Source organism: Chanodichthys erythropterus, chromosome 16, assembly GCF_024489055.1.
Source record: "Chanodichthys erythropterus isolate Z2021 chromosome 16, ASM2448905v1, whole genome shotgun sequence".
Taxonomy (NCBI): Eukaryota; Metazoa; Chordata; class Actinopteri; order Cypriniformes; family Xenocyprididae; genus Chanodichthys; species Chanodichthys erythropterus.
The window spans coordinates 12473680-12493514 of record NC_090236.1 but is presented as its reverse complement, the minus strand read 5'-3'; the positions used below and the strand labels follow the sequence as shown (position 1 = coordinate 12493514).

The 19835-nt window shown below is 37.2% G+C and overlaps 1 protein-coding gene across 1 annotated transcript in view; it reads right to left on the bottom strand.

The window, feature by feature from the left end:
• Nucleotides 1-6611: 6611 nt before the first annotated feature.
• ap1m1 (adaptor related protein complex 1 subunit mu 1) overlaps nucleotides 6612-19835 on the bottom strand; it is a 31705-nt gene continuing 18481 nt past the window's right edge. Inside the window, exons 11-12 of the mRNA XM_067362432.1 lie at nucleotides 10190-10265; nucleotides 6612-8003 (exon numbers count right to left, since the gene is read on the bottom strand). Coding sequence (XP_067218533.1) covers nucleotides 7981-8003; nucleotides 10190-10265 — 99 coding nt within the window. The 3' untranslated portion in view covers nucleotides 6612-7980. The remainder of the gene's footprint in view (nucleotides 8004-10189; nucleotides 10266-19835) is intronic.

The window sequence follows — 19835 nt, the reverse complement described above, 5'->3', positions numbered from 1 at the left end:
TCATTAAGTTCTGTGTTTTTTTTTTATATATATATATTTGTGGGCGGTTTGCTGATCCCCAATAAAGTCATTTGCCAAATGCAGGTAAAAATCTAGGTGTGGAGATCAGGTTTGTGCTGAAAGCACTGATGCGATAAATCAATCTGATGCTGTAAATCAATGCATAATTGTGCATTAAACACAGAGAAGGAACAGCCTGTCACTTCAGCTCCACCACCTGCAACACAGTCATTTACAGCTCTAGTTTCAGCCAGTAATTAAAGCTCATTTCAGAGAGTTTTGGCCTCACGCAAAATCCTCGAGCGTCATTGTAAATTAGAGGGTAAGTTCACCTGCTTGATTGCGTCTTGCACTTACTATTGCGTAATAATAACATTAAAGGATGGTTTCCTTCCGCTCCTTTTTTTCACTGACTCATTAACTGCTTATCTTCTGCAATGGCATCTAAAAGAATTCCTCGCGTTTAATCAATGCGCCTCCGCGAGAGAACAACCTGTGTTTGACGTCACGCGAGCGATTATACGGTCCTTCCCCCGCGCCATAACCGGGCTTCCCTCGCGCAACCCGCGCTGCTTGGCAACAGTTCTCCGTGTTGAAACAAAACACGGGGGTTCCGTGCGACGCTCCTTTTGTGTGACCGGGTGAAACGCCACGCTGTCTGACATTGTGAAACGATGCTAATCTGTTCCAGTTTCATAACAGTGTGAAATTACAGTCAGTAAAACTCATTCACAAGACGCTTTATTACCCCGTGGGTTTATCATATTCACACCCGCTGACATTCATACATGCACTGCCCTGTTTTCATTTCGTGCACGGCGGAAATGAAATTAAAGAGCAAAAAAAGTTGTGCAATTACACATGCACCTGTTTTGAAAACCAAAATGTTAATTTAATCATTAGGGGCCACCGGGTGAAAAAACTTCTGTTTGCGTTTAGAATTTAATGCAATGTTCTCAGTACAGATTATATGAGCATATTGGAGCGAAAAGTTGAATTTAGTGTGCTTTAATGACCTGATCATGTGATCCAAGCATGATTTGAGATGAGCTTCAAGAAAATATGACCATGACTCACATAAAAATGGAGTAAAATTTGAAATATCTCTGCTTCGCTTTCCACCATATTTAAATCAAAAAGCGCTCTCAGGCTTTTGGACCACATTTGATCAATTTAGTTGTACAGAAGCAGATTATTGGAGAACTATTCCATTCTTTCACATGCTCAAAATAATTTGTTAGAGTAGGGTAAACTTAAATTAGTTCAATCAAATTAACTTTTATGAGTACTTAGAACTTTCTTCTTTTGAGTTCACAAAACTGACACATCATTGTTTTGAGTTTTATGAACTTGTTTCTTTTAATTTAGACAAACTTAAATTTAACTGATTTCTATTTCCCAGCATGCTTTGTCATGACACTCGAAAATTGAGAGTAAATGCTAAAATTAAGTGTTGTATAATGTTTTTGTGCATGGGACATTTAGTAGTGTTTAATGTTTTGCCATACTAATTTCGAAGATTTTCTGTTATGTTGGGTTTTTTATTGGGTTTACCATCATGGTGACGAGAGGAGCATGAACTTGGTTTGAGAACAGATATATGTTAAATGTTATATTGCTGTACTCATTAACAATTAGTTAATTGTTACCAAGTTTCCATTGCTAAAAAATATTTAAGTTGAGAGATTACATGAGCAATGTAATTAGTCTACTCAAATATTGAAGTTAAGAGGAATTAAAATGTATAAGTACAAAATCATGTATATGAGCCAGTTCTGCTTATGTAAACTTTAAATTTCTTAACTTAAAAACTGATTTAACTAATTACCTCTTTTTTTAGGTTTAGTGTACTTGTAAATTGCATGTGATCATTTGTGAAATTTACAAGCAATGTCTGAATGAAAATGGTTTCTTTTTTTCCAGTGTCGAGTTACACCAATTCTTTCTCTTTTCTTTGCCAGATCCCACTGTATGTGCCAAACATCACAAAGGAAAAGGGGCCAGGAAAAGTTCCGGTCAGTGATTCAATCCCCATCGAGGACTAAACCTGTGGCGAATCCAGCCGGTTTTGCGTTCCTGTGGTTTTCTGTGTGCGTATGCTGTGAGAACCTGCTCTGAGGAATGTGATCGGTATGAATGAAGGCTGTAAACGTAAATGTGCAGCGTGTAAGTGTGTTTTACCTGTTCATACTTTCTTCCCTGTGAAATGCAGACAAAAGCTTTTGTCCTTTTCTACTCCCACACAAACCTGATGAGCCAGAGGAAGTGCTCATGTTTTTCTGGCCAGAGCACCAAACAGTAACCATGACAAATGCATAATACTATCAATTACATTTAAACCCTTTTTACCAGCAATAAACACATTCCTACTGTGTGTCAGGATAGTCAAACACATTCAATAAATATGCAGCATTTTCTATTAAAGCTCATTAAATCTTCAAAAATATTTTTTGTTTAAAAGTTTGGGGTTGTTAAAATAGTTTAATGTTTTTGAAATTAATGTTTTGCTCACAAAAACAGCATTTGATTAAAAATACTGTAAAAACAGTGAAATATTATTAGTTTAAAATAACTTTTCTCTGTGAATACATGTTAGAATGTAATTTATTCCTGTGAACAAAGCTGAATCATTACTCCAGTCTTCAGTGTCACATGATCCTTCAGAAATCATTCTAATATGATAACTTGCTGCTCAAGAAACATTTATGATTATTATCAATGTTGAAAACAGTTGTGCTGCTTCATATTTTTTATTTTATTTATATTTTTGATGAAGAAAAAGTTTAAAAGAGCACAAAGAGACATATTGTCACTTCCGATCAATTGAATGCATATTTTCTGAATAAAAGAATTAATTATAAAAAAACTGACCGGCGATCGGAAATTCGGCATGCTTATGAAATAAACAGGATATAAATTTTAACAAGCATTACGGAATAACCGAAACTTGATTTCGTGACTATATTCCACCTCCACAGTAGGGAACGTTTCTCAGAACAATAAAACTAAGCCCTGTCGATTAATGCCAGGAGAAATTAATGTTAAAATGTGGGCGTAATGATGAAACTGCCATATATCTGATTATCCTTTTATAATCTTTTGCTGCTCGATCTTGTACAACAGAACCAATAATGAGAGTAATGGCACTATAGTGGGGAAAAAAGGAACAAACAAATATTAGTTTAAATAAAAATAAGGCGGCTTATGTATTAGACGTTGCTTATGCAGGTTGAATCACGCACATGGGCATGATAAAAGGACAATGGCATCCAAATAAAAGGGCAAGTAGAGTCATACACCAAGGATTACCTTCCTCTGACCACGGACTCGAGAGTACGGTGGAGTTTTCTCACGCAAACCACTGACTGCTGCTGCTTCTGGTCTTTTAGAGGGAAAAGCTGCCCATAACTGCTGGTCTAGGATCAGTTTTCTCCGTAATAAAAGCATATTGGCGAAACAGATTTGGCAAATGATCCAGTGTGTATCTATATTTGAGGTCTGGAGAACATCAAAGGTTTCTATTTACAACGTGTTTTGGCAATGTTGAGCAAAGTAGCCAATCACAGACATATCTGTTGATTTCTTGGACACAGCGGCCAATCAGATGTGTTTAAGTTAACCAAAAAAACTCTGGCGTTTTGAGCAGATTCTGAGTTCTGCACACTTTGGGCCCTATTTTAACAATCTAAGCACATGGTCTGAAGCGAATGGCGCAGGTGCACTTAATGCTGAATCCACTTTTGCTTGTTTAACGACGAAAAAAACAAAAAAAAGGTCACCATGGTTCAAAAGGGTTGTACCTAGTCTCTAAATGAGTCATGGGTGCTTTTTTGCTGTAACGTGCAATAAACGGATCAGAGTCTCATCTTCTATTCCCTTTAAAAGCCAGGTGCGCTTGCACCATGGCGGATTTGCTGTTTACCTGGTGGAATACAGAAACCCTCAACCTGACCATGTGTGTATTGACCTGATTGGTCAAATAATTAGCCAATTTCATTCGTCATTACTGCAAATAGGTAATTCTGATACATGCAATGACTATCCATTAGGCATTTTTATCTTTATGTACACAATAATAATCTTTTACATTGTAATCCTTTTATTTTTAATATTTGGCATGTTTGTGTGCTGCTGCGTGTCCCTGTGTGTATAATAAGCAGAGTGTGCGACCATTGTGCACCCGCCTATAGTTGTAAATTACTAATGCACCCTTTGACTGCGCCATTGACTTTAGAGCAGGTTTTTGTTGGTCAATGGCGCAGTAGTTTTCAGTTGCCTCAAAATAGCAACACGCCAACAATGCACCTGAACACATTGGGTCTCATTCATGTAACAATCATAAATATACGAGTAAATATGTGAGTGATTTGCGCGTAAAGAGACCTTCCCGAAAACTCTTCTCCTGATTCACAAATACTTCGTAAACGTCAGAAGTGATAGTGAAATGTGTGTGTGTGTTAATGAATTCCAATCAGTCGTAAATGGGACGCGCGTGCACGCTCATTCTCAATTACCATAAATCCCGCCCATTAAATCCGGCTGACAACTATATATGGGCATCATATTATGACACCAAACGAAGGATTTTGGCCATTTTATAGGAAACTATTTCCATAACAATTAAGGGGCAATTATTTTGCCCAGCCCTATTGAAATCAATTCATTATTTGATTAAAGTGCTCCGTTTGCAGACTGGCTCTCACAATAAAAGTAAAAAGAAAAAACGTATGTAATTACTATATATAATATTTTTTCAAAATGCTGTGTAAATATGTACCTTATTAAGGTGAATTAAAATGCAGCCTTAATAATGAGCAAAACGTTCGGATGTTAAACGCACTATTTACGCGTGGCTGGGAGCAGGTGTAGATTTCTTTCGTACCAACTAACATTTGGAAAATATGAACATTTTAATGAATCCGAAAATTTACGCTAGAACCACTTTACACACGATTTACACAAAAATTCGTTCTGCTCATGTTTCATGAATGAGAACCCTTGTTTTCAAACCAGCACGCCCATGGGCGAACAGATGAGTGCAAGTGCATTTGCTATTTAAACAACGTGTGCACTGGATGTGAAAATGATAACTGCATCAGGCTGAAACTAGCAAAAAACACTTGCATCCTGCCTGGCACTGCATTGCCTAGGGGTTGCCCAGACTAGTCGACTAATTGATCTGATCATGGCCTATAGAGGGCGCAGCAGGATAAGTCGTCCACTTTTTTTACGCTCCGTTTCCAACAGTTAAAATGACAAATAAATGCATACTCAGAGAGCACTTCTCAAGATATGTTTAACTATACCTATTAAAGAATGCATGTTTTAACCAGCTTATTGTACACGTAAGTTAATCGCCGTTCTAAACTAAGGAGAGATTTATTGTGCAGTCAGGTTCATTGATTATAAAAGGACTTTGTGAGGTTGCAATGAACTAAGATGAATGACAGCTTACTTTCTGTAAAAATTAACAGTGGTTTGTGAATGAAAATTTATCGGGAGCGTTTATGCGGGAATGTGTAGGTTGTGCGGTGACAGTATTTTTAAAGAAATCTATTTAAATGTGTTTTTAAAGGGGAAGCGCATCACCTTAGCCTGGAGTTAGTTCACATCAAAGGACTGGTGCATTAGAGGATCTCTTCAACCAAAACCATCACATGAAATGATAGGAGACCATGAACACACCAACCTTGAGACATTTAACTTACCAAATCAACTATAAAATTCATTTTATATCTTAACATTTAATGTTTTAACTCTGACCCAGGACAAAGATGTGAGGAAAAATAAACAACGGGTGTAGAATTATTAGAAAATAATGCACACCCGAGGACGTGAAGCAACCTCAAGACATTGTTTAGATGTATTTCAGGATATAGTCAGTTTTTTTATCCTTAAAACGCTCGTGTAGGACTATTTTCTTACACATTTAAGCCCACGCCTCCATTACTAATTTCAAAACATCATTTTAGAGCTAGTAACGGAGGCTTGAGTCATTGATAGCAGAATAATGCAGTTATTAGAGCGAGAGAGATCAAGAGTGTGTGAAATGAGTGTGTGAGTCTGTGCGTCTCTCAACAGCGTCTCTACTAATAGCGAAACTAAGTTTATCTGCTTCAAGAACAGCGGTGTTATTAGCCATTAGTTTAGTTAGCAAAACTATTTTAATGATAAAATGGTAAAAAAAACAACAACAGTATGTGCTTTCTATACATAAAAAAAACCTTAATTTTGTGGCAAAAAACATGGAAATAATTTGTCGTTTTTATCCTACTGTTTACAACATTTATTTGGTTGGTCGGTGTCGTTGTGGGTTTTGGTTCTTTTGCTGTTGTCAGCTTAAGGACCTTTGAAATAACTGAAATCATTTGGCAAAGTGATAGCAACTGCAATGCAGTCAAGACCTGCCTGGAACTATTTTAGCCGTGCATTTCCTTAAAAATAACTGCACACTTAGAACATTCGTCAATCAATCAAGCATTCAACAGCTCTTGTTGTATAAGTAAACAAAGCATGGTTTGGATCAACTTGGTCTGGATAATCCAGGATAATTTTTGCATTTTAATACATGTTTGAGTGTTAAAGACTCAACTGTCTATCATATGGTCTCTTTCTGTGTAAGTGGCAGTTCTTGGACAGAATAATTTACAAATTTCAAACAGCAGTATAAATGAGACCGAACAGAAGAGGTATTTTCTAAACAGGTACTTTATGATCCTTGACGTGTACAGACAGGTGAATTATTTAAATGAGTTACAGGAACATTTCGAGAGGAATGCAATTGTCACATTTCAGATACACTGCATGCAGTACCATAGTAAACATGGTAACCTTCACATTCAATCCTTTAAAAGGCAAATGAAATGAATAAGACCTATCAAATTAGTAATACAAAAGAAAACAACTATTCTTCTATTTTCAAAATGGCACAGTGGTTGACTTTAGATTGTGTTGAATAGTTCTAATCGAGTGTAATTCTGCATTTTAGCAGCGTGTAGTAAACTCATATGAGGTACTGTGAACAGATCCCAGAGCAGCTGCTACTCCTGTAACCAATAATACTGAATTACATGAATACTACAACCAAGATAATCAAGAAAATAATATTAATAGCAACAAAAGAGTCAATGTGCAACAATATCTGAGGACGTCCCCAACAACTGCTACTGGATTACCTCATGGAAAACGGTTTAATTTGGATTTACAGACTATAATATTCTATTCGGTTGACCTTTTTGGACTTATTAACATAAAAAAAATGAACACTTCTGTAACATACTATCTCTGTGACCTCGAATCCAACTGATAAATAACCGCAAACATGAAGCGTTTACAGTATGGAAACATCGTCTTCTGAAATGTAACAAGTATGAACGCTTCCTCCTTTGAGATGTGACGTGAAACCATTGGTTTTTCACGAGACGTAAAAGGAACATGATTCCCGTTAACTGTCAAACACACACTGACGGTCCAGAACTGAACACGCACATCTGCAGTTTGAATTAAAGCATGAGGAAAAACCCTGAAATGACTCAAATACAGGCATTTATATGTGAAAATAGGTGAATCTCATGAACCCTGTCATATTTCAACACAAAATCAAAAGAATCAATGAGAATTTGAAGGGAATGTGATTAATTATCATTATAATAATGTAGCAATACTAACAAAAATATCTTAATGATTCTAAAATCAAGTAGATTCATATGATTCACATGTTCTGGAGAGTTTCGTAAGATTCATCCAATTGCATTTTCTAATGTTCGGGGTTTTTGTACTTGGGAAAATCAAAGTAACACTGTATAAAAGATTCAATTCCAATCCATAAATCTAAGATCTAGCCAAAACATGACCTGTATTTATTTTAAATCAGCACTAAAGTGTTGTGAATACTGCAGATGAGCGTGGAGCCTACATACAGCAGAGAGAGAGAGACAGACACATCCTTGACCCATGATGCACTGGACCAATTCTTCACGGTTACTGAGTCCGCAGCTGATAGTCTGCAAAGGAGGAAATGAGCCAAGCTTAATTAAATGCCCAGAATGACAGGAAACAGGAAAAAATGAAAACACGAGGGAAAGTTAATTGTGACAGCTGAACTTTCTCTCTCCACCCATTAAAACACAATCAAAAACTAAATCAATCCATAAAATTGAGACGCAAGTTCAGAAAATTAACAAATTATAATTATACAACTTGCTGGATGCTGATTGGTTCATCATTCGGTGTTGCAGTTGTGATCAAGAACACAGAACACATAGAGGAACTCTACTAAATCTAGTTTACATGATTATAGAAAGTTAAGCAACAATTTTGCAATACGAACACTCCACATTTGGCCATTAAAGTTTGTGTCATTAGACTCGTTTCACAATCCTGAGAGCATCAAGACAAAGAGGTTTTAATAGTGATTTAAACTTTAAACATGGCATTACAGTTCAATTGACTTGTGTGAATCAATTCAAACTTTCCTTGGATGGATAAAATGATTTAATAATTTGTTTGCCATCATGTACCATTTTATTTATATATAACTTCATGTTTAAATGTAAAAAATAAATGCAATTTAACATTTCGATATATAAATGACCATTATTAAACCTATTCTTGTGTTCATTAAACACCTTGATTATTTGTAACTATACCTGAATTATTATAATTAATTAATAAGTTCTTATTACCTACAATGACTGTTGGTTTATTTAAATTTATAGTTCCTTCAAGTGGATATATATAAAATATTTAATATATTATATACATAACTATATATAGCTAAACCGATATATATATATATATATATATATATATTCAAAAGTTTGTGAACCCTTGATTCTTAATATTGTGTGGTTACCTGGATGATCTATGACTGTTTTTGTGTTTTGTGATGGTTGTTCATGAGTCTCTTGTTAAACTGAGCTCTGTTCTTCAGAAAAATCCTCCAGCTCCTACAGATTCTTCAGTTTTCAAGGATTTTTTGCATATTTGAACCCTTTCCAGAAGTGACTGAATGATTTTGAGATTCATCTTTTCACACTGAGGACAATTGAGGGACTCAAACTCAACTATTAAAAAGGTTCAAACATTCACTGATGCTCCAGAAGGAAACACGATGCATTAAAAGCCGGGGGGGGTGAAAACTTTTGAACAGGAACAAGTCCTAATGTTTATTTTTTTGTTGAAATATGATTTTTTTCATTTAGAACTGCCCTTCATAAGCAACAAAAGATACTTGCATGTTCCCCGGAAGGCAAACTAAATACAATTTACCTTGATCTTAAAAATAAATTAAAAAAGGCTCTTAATGCATCGGGTTTCCTTCTGGAGCATCAGTGAATGTTTGAAACTCTTTTAATAGAGTCTGAGTCCCTCAGTTGTCCTCAGTGTGATAAAATGGATCTCAAAATCATTCAGTCACTGCTGTCAAGGGTTCAAATATGCAAAAAATCCTTGAAAACTGAAGAATCTGCAGGAGCTGGAGGATTTTTCTGAAGAACAGAGCTCAGTTTAACAAGAGACTCATGAACAACCATCACAAAACATAAAAACATGAAGTCGTGGATCATCAGGTAACCACACACAGTATTGAGAATCAATGGTTCACAAACTTTTGAATGGGGTTATTTTAATAAATTCTGCTATTTTTTTGTCTTGTCGACTATATGTAAACATATTTTATATAAAATATCTTACTCAGGACAGCACTAAATAAAAAAATAACATGCATTTTGTATGATCTCTCTTATTTCAGTAAAATTATTCACATTTTCACAGATTCTGCAAGTAGTTCACATACTTTTTCTTGCAACTGTATATATATTTCATCATACATTGCTTTATTATAAAACGAAACAATTTTAAATAATTTTAAATGAAATATATGTGAAACATAAGGGAGGCTGTTAAAAGTTAAAAACTTTAAAATACAAATTCAAAGAAAGAAAATCTCCCACAACACTATTTACCACACACTGTACCAGTGTTTCTAATTTTATCTCCGTTTCACCATCTCTGCACGCGTCTGTCCTGAACATCCTCTTTCCACAGAACAATTTCACCTCCGCATTTAACACTAATCTCCCATCGTTCTGTACCACATTGCTTAATTGTTGCCAAATACCTGCAATGCTGTGAAAAACAAAGACAAAAATAGAGAAAGAGTATGAGAAAGGATGAGAGAGTTTCTTACCTCCGTTCTGGGTGATGTATCGAACCCACGGGAGGGCCTGATAGCCGCTCTTCTCGATGATCTTCAGGTAACGCACCTGTTGAAACACAGACCATTGCTGTTACACCAGCCAATGCATTGTGTGTGAATTCACTCAACCACATCTGCTTATGGCCAACAACACAATAGAAATACCAACCCATTCAAGGGATGCAAAACAATAGTGTTAAAGCCTTGCGAAATGCAACATTAAAGTTGCTTTCCCATTGCACACAACATCTTTACAGTGCAAAGCTGGCTACAGATGGCTTAAAAGAGAAAGAACAAAAATATTGTATTTTAGTATGCAATATGATGATCAACTAGAAAAAAATAATCCCACACACTTTTTCTAGTTTATTGTATTGGGTTTTGATAATTGCCTTTGTCTTACACATCTATCAAATACTTCGTTAAATTGTTCATTGATAGTTTGCAATATGATGCAACAAAAGAAATGGGGTTTGGGAAGATCTCGCAAGGGCAAAAACATCCCAGGCTTGTGGCATCTAAACATAATTTTGCATTAGCTTCAGGTCAGGCCAATGAGGGCATCAAACGGGCAGAGCACAGCCTGGGAAAGTGGCAGAGTGTAACGCCACGGGCGGAAACGCATGAAGAAGTGAGATTGGGGAAATGGCACCTTTCAGTGCAGAGTGCTATTGAGTCACTCGTTGCATCTTTACAACGGGGCCTTGCATCACTGCTCACAACAGCAGCTTTTGCACAACTGTTCCAAACATGCTGAAAGGGCACAATCACGTTTTGTAAGAGATCACAGATACCCTGATACTCAGAATTAGAAAAGTATAATATGTTCCCATGTTAAAATACAGTTTAGCAAGTTCAATGTGCTGATGAGACAGCTATTTTAAAGTCTTATGCCGTTCTGGGTGGTTTCTTATGGTCTCAAGTACCTCTTGACTATAATGTATTTTGCTTCTACATTAAACAACATTATATATATGTACAAAATATCTCACAGAAGTGAGTACACCCCTCACATTTTTGTAATTATTTTATGTCTTTTCATGTGACAACACTGAAGCCGACACTTTGCTACAAAGTAAAGTAGTTAGTGTACAGCTTGTATAACAGTAAATTAGTAAAGTAAATTTGCTGTCCCCTCAAAGTAACTCAACAGCCATCAGCCATTAAAGTCTAAACCGTTGGCCACAAAAGTAAGTACACCCCTAAGTGAAAATGTCCAAATTGGGCCCAAAATGTCAATAACCCTCTTGGGCATGGAGTTCACCAGAGTTCACCAGAGCCTCACAGGTATCCACTGGAGTCCTCTTCCACATCAGGGAGCTGGTGGATGTTAGAGACCTTGCGCTCCTCCACCTTCCTTTTGAGGATGCCCCACAGATGCTCAATAGGATTTAGGTACCCTCAGCTTCTTTAGCAAGGCAGCGGTCATCTTGTGTGTGTGTTTTGGGTCGTTATCATGTTGGAATACTGCCCTACGGCCCAGTCTCCGAAGGGAGGGGATCATGCTTTGCTTCGTTATGTCACAGTACATGTTAGCATTCATGGTTCCCTCAATGAACTGTAGCTTCCCAGTGCCGCCAGCCCCAGACCATGACACTCCCTCCACCATGCTTGACTATAGGTAAGACACACTCCTCACCTGGTTGCTGATTTGCATCTTAACCAAATAAGTTTATCTTGGTCTCATCAGACCATAGGACATGGTTCCAATAATCCATGTCCTTAGTCTGCTTGTCTTAAGCAAACTGTTTGTGGGCTTTCTTGTGCATCATCTTTAGAAAAGGCTTCCTTCTGGGCCATGCAGACCAGTTTGATGCAGTGTGTGGCGTATGGTCTGAGCACTGACAGGCTGAGCCTCCACCCAGTCAAGCTCTGCAGCAATGCTGGCAGCACTCATGCATCCATTTCCCAAACACAACCTCTGGATATGACGCTGAGCATGTGCACTCAACTTCTTTGGTCGATCATGGCTAGGCCTGTTCTGAGTGGAACCTGTCCTGTTAAACCACTGTATGGTCTTGGCCACCGTGCTGCAGCTCAGTTTCAGGGTCTTGGCAATCTTCTTATAGCCTACGCCATCTTTATGTAGAGCAACAATTCTGTTTTTTCAGATCCTCAGAGGGTTCTTTGCCATGAGGTGCCATGTTGAACTTCCAGTGACCAGTATGAGAGAGTGAGAGCAATAACACCAAATTTAACACACCTGCTCCCCATTCACACCTGAGACCTTGTAACACTAACGAGTCTCATGACACCGGGGAGAGAAAATGGCTAATTGGGCCCAATTTGGACATTTTTACTTAGGAGTGTACTCACTTTTGTGGCCAGATATTAGACATTAATGTTTAGACATTAATGGCATTGTGTTGAGTTATTTTGAGGGGAAAGCAAATTTACGCTGTTATACAAGCTGTACACTCACTACTTTACATTTTAGCAAAGTGTCATTTCTTCAGTGTTGTCACATGAAAAGATGTAATAAAATATTTACAAAAATGTGAAGGATGTACTCACTTCTGAGGGGTATAACGTAGGGCTGCACAATTAATTTAATTTCTAATCGCGGTTACGGATGCCACAATTCTGTAATCGTTAAAAGGAGGGATTACAAGGAAAAATATCCACTTGTTTAAGAGGTGTTATGAGCATGTCGCATTGTGAGAGATGAATCACGACTACTTCAGAGTGTAAACGCTCTAACCCTGCATAAAAGGAACTACCAGTGATGCAAGTGTACACTGTTGTTGTCACACTGTTCCCCTCAAAATTCTCACTCTCACTCCTGTTGCTTGAGGCAGAAGTCGAAAACTTCTCAACTTTAAGCACTAATGCAGGCGTCAGCCAATCGGATCACCTTATGCAAATACCCTGGGGCGGACGCTAGCCAAATGCATTCATGCAGCACCGGAAAGTAATGTGATTGGCTGTTGTCACTATGACGGTCGCGTTAGCACCAAGCTTCAGACATGCCCTCCGTCAAGCGTTGACACAGATGGCGTGTCTGAAGCTTGGTGCTGATGCGACCGTCAAAGTAACATCCACATGGATGGCAGGACCTAAGGTTTCCCAGCAGAACATTGCCCAAAGCATCACACTGCCTTAGCTGGCTTGCCTTCTTCCCATAGTGCATCCTGGTGCCATGTGTTCCCCAGGTAAGCAATGCACATGCATCCGGCCATCCACTTGATGACAAAAAAAAAAAAACGTGATTCATCAGACCAGGCCACCTTCTTCCATTGCTCCGTGGTCCAGTTCTGATGCTCACGTGTCCACTGTTGGCTCTTTCGGGGGTGGACAGGGGTCAGCATGGACACTCTGACTGGTTTGCAGCTATGCAGCTCCATACACAACAAACTGATGCACTGTGTATTCTGACACCTTTCTATCAGAACCAGCATTAACTTCTTGACTACACGGGCCAGTCTTTGCCGGTTCAACATTGTTCCATTGTATGTGTGTGTGTGTGTGTGTGTATTATATATATATATATATATATATATATATATATATATATATATATATATATATATATATATATATATATATATATATATATATATATATATATATATAAACACTTCAAAATTAAGTCAATGAGTTAGTTACTACCTGTTTGACAGAACAATGAAAAACAGGGGTGGAAGAGGCGGTAGGAGTGTTTAGGAATTTTTTTTGGAATCTATCTTTATTTTTGCAATTCCATTTGATGTTGCAAGTCACCTTTAAATGTCACCTGAAATCAGGGTGGACATTTAAGACAAATGGAATTACAGTAATCCTGTCTAAGCAAGTCCTCCAGCATCTCTGTGTTTGTTGATTTTGCAGGGTTTTTAATCTGCCGAGCGTTTGTTCTAATCATGGACTCTATTCTCTCTGAAAACCTCCCTGTCTAAACGTTCAGAAATAGCTCTGAAGATGCAAAATAGACTTACGCAGAATGAAAGATGTATTCTAGGTATCAATGCAGATTTTAAAAAGAACTTGGTCCAGTTAAAACACGAGGACAACCCTGCCGTCCGCCTGCGCGGGCACGTTTCGGGAGGTATTTTGGGAACACCGCGTCCTGGCGTCCGTGGGCCGGTAATGTGCCACTCTTGGGTGCAGCTCACACAAACTTACAAGGCCACCATCAGCGCCCAGCCTGGCGGGCCGGAGCGAACAGCAGACGGGCACGACGAGACAGCCAGACTGTAAAGGTCTAAATGCAGCGCCGTTTGAGTTACTGTGCGACGCTTGTTTTGTGTAAATGTAGCGATTCAGTCTTGTCGGGTTGAGTTTATGTCATGCTTTTGGTCGTCTTTGACTCGGTCAGCCCTTCATGAACACGAGTGTATATTTGTAGCCGTCACTGGACGTGTGGGTAGTGCTGAGATTTGCGTGGTCACCAGTCTCTCATTAGCATGAACTATCTGGCCTGTGGAGTGAGCTCACAGTCGGAGATGGGTCAGACTTGCACGAACATAAACGGCCACAGACACACACACGTCTATCCTTGACATGTCGCTGACTCAGCTCTTTGCATCTTGTATATTCTGTTTTCTTGTTCACTATGTAAAGTGAAGTGAAGTGCTGCTGAAGGACAGTGATTGAGGGTTTTAGAACGATAATGAGATGGATAAAGATGCATCATTACAGTCATTTTAAATTAAAACATACATATAAGAGCTGTCAAAATTAACACTTTAATGCATATGGATAATTTTATCAGTTTAACATGTTAAAAATACGTAACAACACAGCATCAGTTTTTCTATCATCATTTGAGTAGCATTACATTATATGATCACGCTCTTAACACAAATGCTTTTAAGCGCCACAAGACAACGCAAGAGAACGCAATGTGAATGTCGTTTCTGTGTAACACACACATGACTCGTGTGCACAGAAAGACGCGCGCCAGTTTCGAGTTCTCTTTCACGCTTGAACAAACAATAACACACAGAATTATGCCAAAATGCCAGTTTTGTTGAGTATCCTCGTAAGAGCAGACATACAGTTGCAATCAAAATTATTCAACCCCTTAAAATGCAAGACAATCTGCTGCTGAGAACAAAATTTTATGAGAACAATTCATCAAAGGCATCAATAAACTATTATACAAAGTTTATTAATACATATTTGAGCAATTACGAGAATGTAAAGTTGATGAAAAATGAAAAAAAAAAAATAAAAATAAAAATAATAATAATAAAATAAAAATGGCTCTAAACGTACGTCAGTGCTTCCCACACATAGACTTTAAAAAATAATAAAACCAAAAATGTCTCCAAAAATATACTTGGGCGGCCGTTATTATACGTGGGCGGCCCGCCCAAGTATATTTTTGGAGACATTTTTGGTTTTATTATTTTTATCGTCTTATACTTTTATATCAGCACAAGATAATGAAACCATCCGTGATCAAAAACTAGTCGTTTTGTACCTGCTCGTTATGTGTGCGTCAGAACTGTTTACTCCCGCTGACATTCCCACGGGCGCTGCATTTTGCGAAGTCACAAGGCGCGCTGTTGCGCGAGCTTGTAGAACGCGCAACAGCGCCTCCTTATGAGTTTGCAAAATCAGCTTCAGACTCTAAGTTCAGACTGCTTCAAAGTGATTCTCAATCAGTGAAAAGTGCAGATTTATGCCAAGCGATTGCTAATGAACTCAAGTTGATGAATTATTACAATGTCTACTTCATGGCCTTTATATAAAATGTTTTATACGGTTGTAAGAATCTGAAGGATCAGCCTGCAATAGTACAGACATTTCAAAATAAGAGTCCTGGTGTATTTCGGGCTTGTTTATAATTAAAAGTCAAGTAGTCAAAAGTCAAAGTAATTAAAAGTTTTTTCTTTTTCTTTTGGGCATTATTGGTATTTTGGTTACACAATAAATTGTATTTAATTTGATTTCCATTTAATTCATAGTAAATTATTGTAGTCTCCCCCACAGGAAGAAAAGACTAAGAACATTATTTGACACATATATTATTCATTTTATAAATTTTACTAGTAAAATCAATGTCCCATTCACTGAGAGAGACACTATATGACAGCAAGGAGAACATAGGAAAAGGATAACCATTTAAATGCTGTAATTTTGCATAATTCACAATGCATAATAATGCATAATATTAGTATGTAATTAAATGTAATAGCATGCTATGTAATTAAAATAAATTTCAATAAATAAAAATACTGTTAAAAATCACACATTATTTGTTTGTCACATGTAGTAGACCATTTTTGTGCCGTGGGTAATAGTAGGATTTTTTGCCCGGCTACCACCGCAAGTATATTTCAAACCTGTGGGAAGCACTGTACGTGTACAAAATTATTCAACCCCCAAATATCAAATTTTGTGCAGAATCTTTTGTTGTTTATAACCTCCAATAAACATTGCCTGTAAGTGTTTGGAAGCTTCTGTCACCTCTCTACTGCAATCTTGGCCCATTCCTCGCTTGAAAAAGCTTTAAGATCATTGCTAGTCTTTGGTTTCCGTGTTACCACTGCTTTCTACAAATTCCACCAACTATTTTCAATGAGATTTCAATCTGAAGACTGTGCAGGCCACTCTACGACTGATCCCTTGAGTAGATTTGGATTTGTACTTTGGGTCGGCTGTCCTGCAGGAGAGTCCATTGATCATAAAGCTTAGTCTCTGCACCTAAGGCATCACCATCTTTCGCTTGATACTTCAAATAATTCATGATGTCCTTTATACAGTCAATAATTCTACTTCCTGCAACAGCAAAGAACCCCATATATAACAAGACTGGACCACCTCCATGTTTGACCATGGAGATGGTGTTCTTCTGCTTATAAGCTTTGCCGGATGCCACTCTTGACCAAAAAGAACATAAAAGGCTGACTTGAATATGCTTAAATTCATTTGGATATACCTGTGGAGTTGTGGAAGAATGTTTTATGGAGGGATGTGACCAAACTGGAACTTTTTAGACCCATGGATCAGTGGTACATCTGGTGCAAAAAAGGCAAAGTTTATGAGCAGAAGAACACAATCTCCATGGTCAAACATGGAGGTGATCAAGTCTTGTTATGGGGATTCTAATAAATGTTGAAAATTAAGTTATACTGTAATGTTGAATGTCTATAATTAATGTTTAAAAAAAAAAGTATTAGTAGCAGTATTAATATCAGTGATACTGGCCTTGATTCATAAAAAGATGCCATTAAACAAATATTTAAAATATACTATCTTTAAGTTTCTACATTTATTTAAATTATGATTAATACAACATGATTAATCGCAGTTAATTACAGAAAAAAATTGATTAGTTATATATAAATATATATATATTTATTATGATGCAAATATTTTTGTCATTACATTGCTCTAATATAATTTCCATTGACCAAAATGTTATGCCATTTTAGTGATAATAAAATGCAGTACAAATAATATGGCATGACAATATTAAGTACATTTCAAGTGAGTAAACTTCAAGTGAAAGACAAAAAAGCAAAAAACTATGACTAAAACGAACAAAACATGAACACTGGTTTTGCTTCAAGAGTCAGATTTTACACTGGAAAAAGTGGTGACTCAAAACCAAAACCATTGAGAAAAAAATGTCCTTAAAAAAAAAAAATAAATAATTAAAATGTATTATTATATTTATTACATATTATAATAATTTGCACCAAAGAGTCCTGAGAAAAAGGCCTAAAATAAAATAAAATAAAATATGATAAAAGACAAAAAACAAGTTGTAACATGATCTGAGATCATATCCTGAATCTGTTGTTTAAATAGTGAAATACATTTTATTTTAGGCCTTTATGGTATATTTCTGGATGCCGCCAGTATAAATACAACAAAATAGGTTAGAAATGACCTCAGAAAATGTTGCAAGCCAGATTCGAACATGTCATCTCTGACATGTGAGCACGTTCCTAAAGAGCTCAAAGCCACTGCCTAGAGAGTTAAAGATTGTTTGTGTTTTAGAAATATTTGAGAAAATTACATGTCTACAAAGTCTGTGCCCTCAGAGCCGAAGAGCTCCTGACGGTAATAGAGAAACGGTCATTTACTGCAGAACTGGCAGCGAGATGCTGCACGTTACACCTAATAACAGTGTGCAAACACTTATCAACAAAAAGCAACTTTAATTGCAGAAGCCGAGGATCAGAAAACTGCCAGCGTTCACGCTTTCACACGAGGTTCATCAGAACATAAATATAGCCTTGCTGGGAAAACTATTCCCGTTTTTATATAAAACCCATGCATGCTAAAAATAGCATGCTTTCAGCACATGCACGTGTCTATTTGTGACTAGGACAGACTGGTGGTAATAGTCCAAAGGCCACGCTCAGACTGTCCAGTGCATCGAGACAGACTGCAGATCTCTAGATGCGGTCGGCCAGTCTTAGACAAACGGCCCAAGGCTTGACGCGCAACCAAACCCGCAGCCTGCATCTGCGAGCGTGGGACTGCCGCACAATCAGCTGGCGGCGCTAATCGCAGGGGACTCGACGCCTGGCGCTCGGGCCAGGAGACAGGCTGGTGTACGGAGGCCGTGACGGGAGGGAGGACACAGAGACGGGAGAGGTTATCAAAGCCTTCCTGAGGTTTCCGACCAGGTCAGCACCCAGACTGCCTCTCTCACGGGAACCACGCAGTCAGCAAGTTCACTGTGGAGCTGAGCTGACTTGACTTGAGTTTTCGTGATGCACCTCTAATTGAAGCCCACTAGGGATCAGATGTGGCCGATTTGTGGTGGTCTTGATTTATGGAAGAGGCATACAGGCATTTTACTTCCCCGAGGCAGTAATCGTTTGGTGTTTTGAGGAGGGGAGATAATAAAAAAATAAAGAAAGAAATAATATGATGCAAAGCTGAATTTTCAGCATCATTACTCCAGTCTTCACAGTGTCACATGATCCTTCAGAAATCATTCTAATATGCTGATTTTTTTTATTTATTTTTTTAATGTTGGAAACAGTTGTGCTGCTTAATGTTTATATTTTTATAACCTGTGATACTTTTATCAGGATTCTGTGATGAAAAAAAGTTAAAAAAAAGATCAGCATTTATTTAAAATAGAAATCCTTTGTAACAATATATACACTACCATTCAAAAGTAATTTTTGTCTGTCATTTTTTTTTTTTAATTAATACTTTTTTTCAGCAAGTATGTGTTAAATCGATATAAAGTGATAGTAAATGCTTATATTGTTAGAAAAGATTTCTATTTTGAATAAATGCTGTTCTTTTTAACTTTTTATTCATCAATGAATCCTGAAATAAGCATCACAGGTTATAAAAAAAAAACATTAGAATGATTTCTGAAGGATCATGTGACACTGAAGACTGGAGTAATGATGCATCACAGAAATAAATTACATTTTAAAGTGTATTAAAATAGAAAACCATTATTTTAAATTAAACTAATATTTCACAATATTACAGTATATTTGTTTAAATAAATGCAGCCTTGTTGAGCATAAGAGACTTCAAAAACTTAAAAAAATAGTAATGTTTCCAAATTTATGACCGGTACTGTGTGTGAAATGTAGTGGTTATATATACAACATACATTTGCACAGAAAGTGAAACAGGTGAACTTAGTTACATGATAGTCAAATAGTACAACGTGTAATTGGATTTGTGAATATTTTGTAATGTACTATAA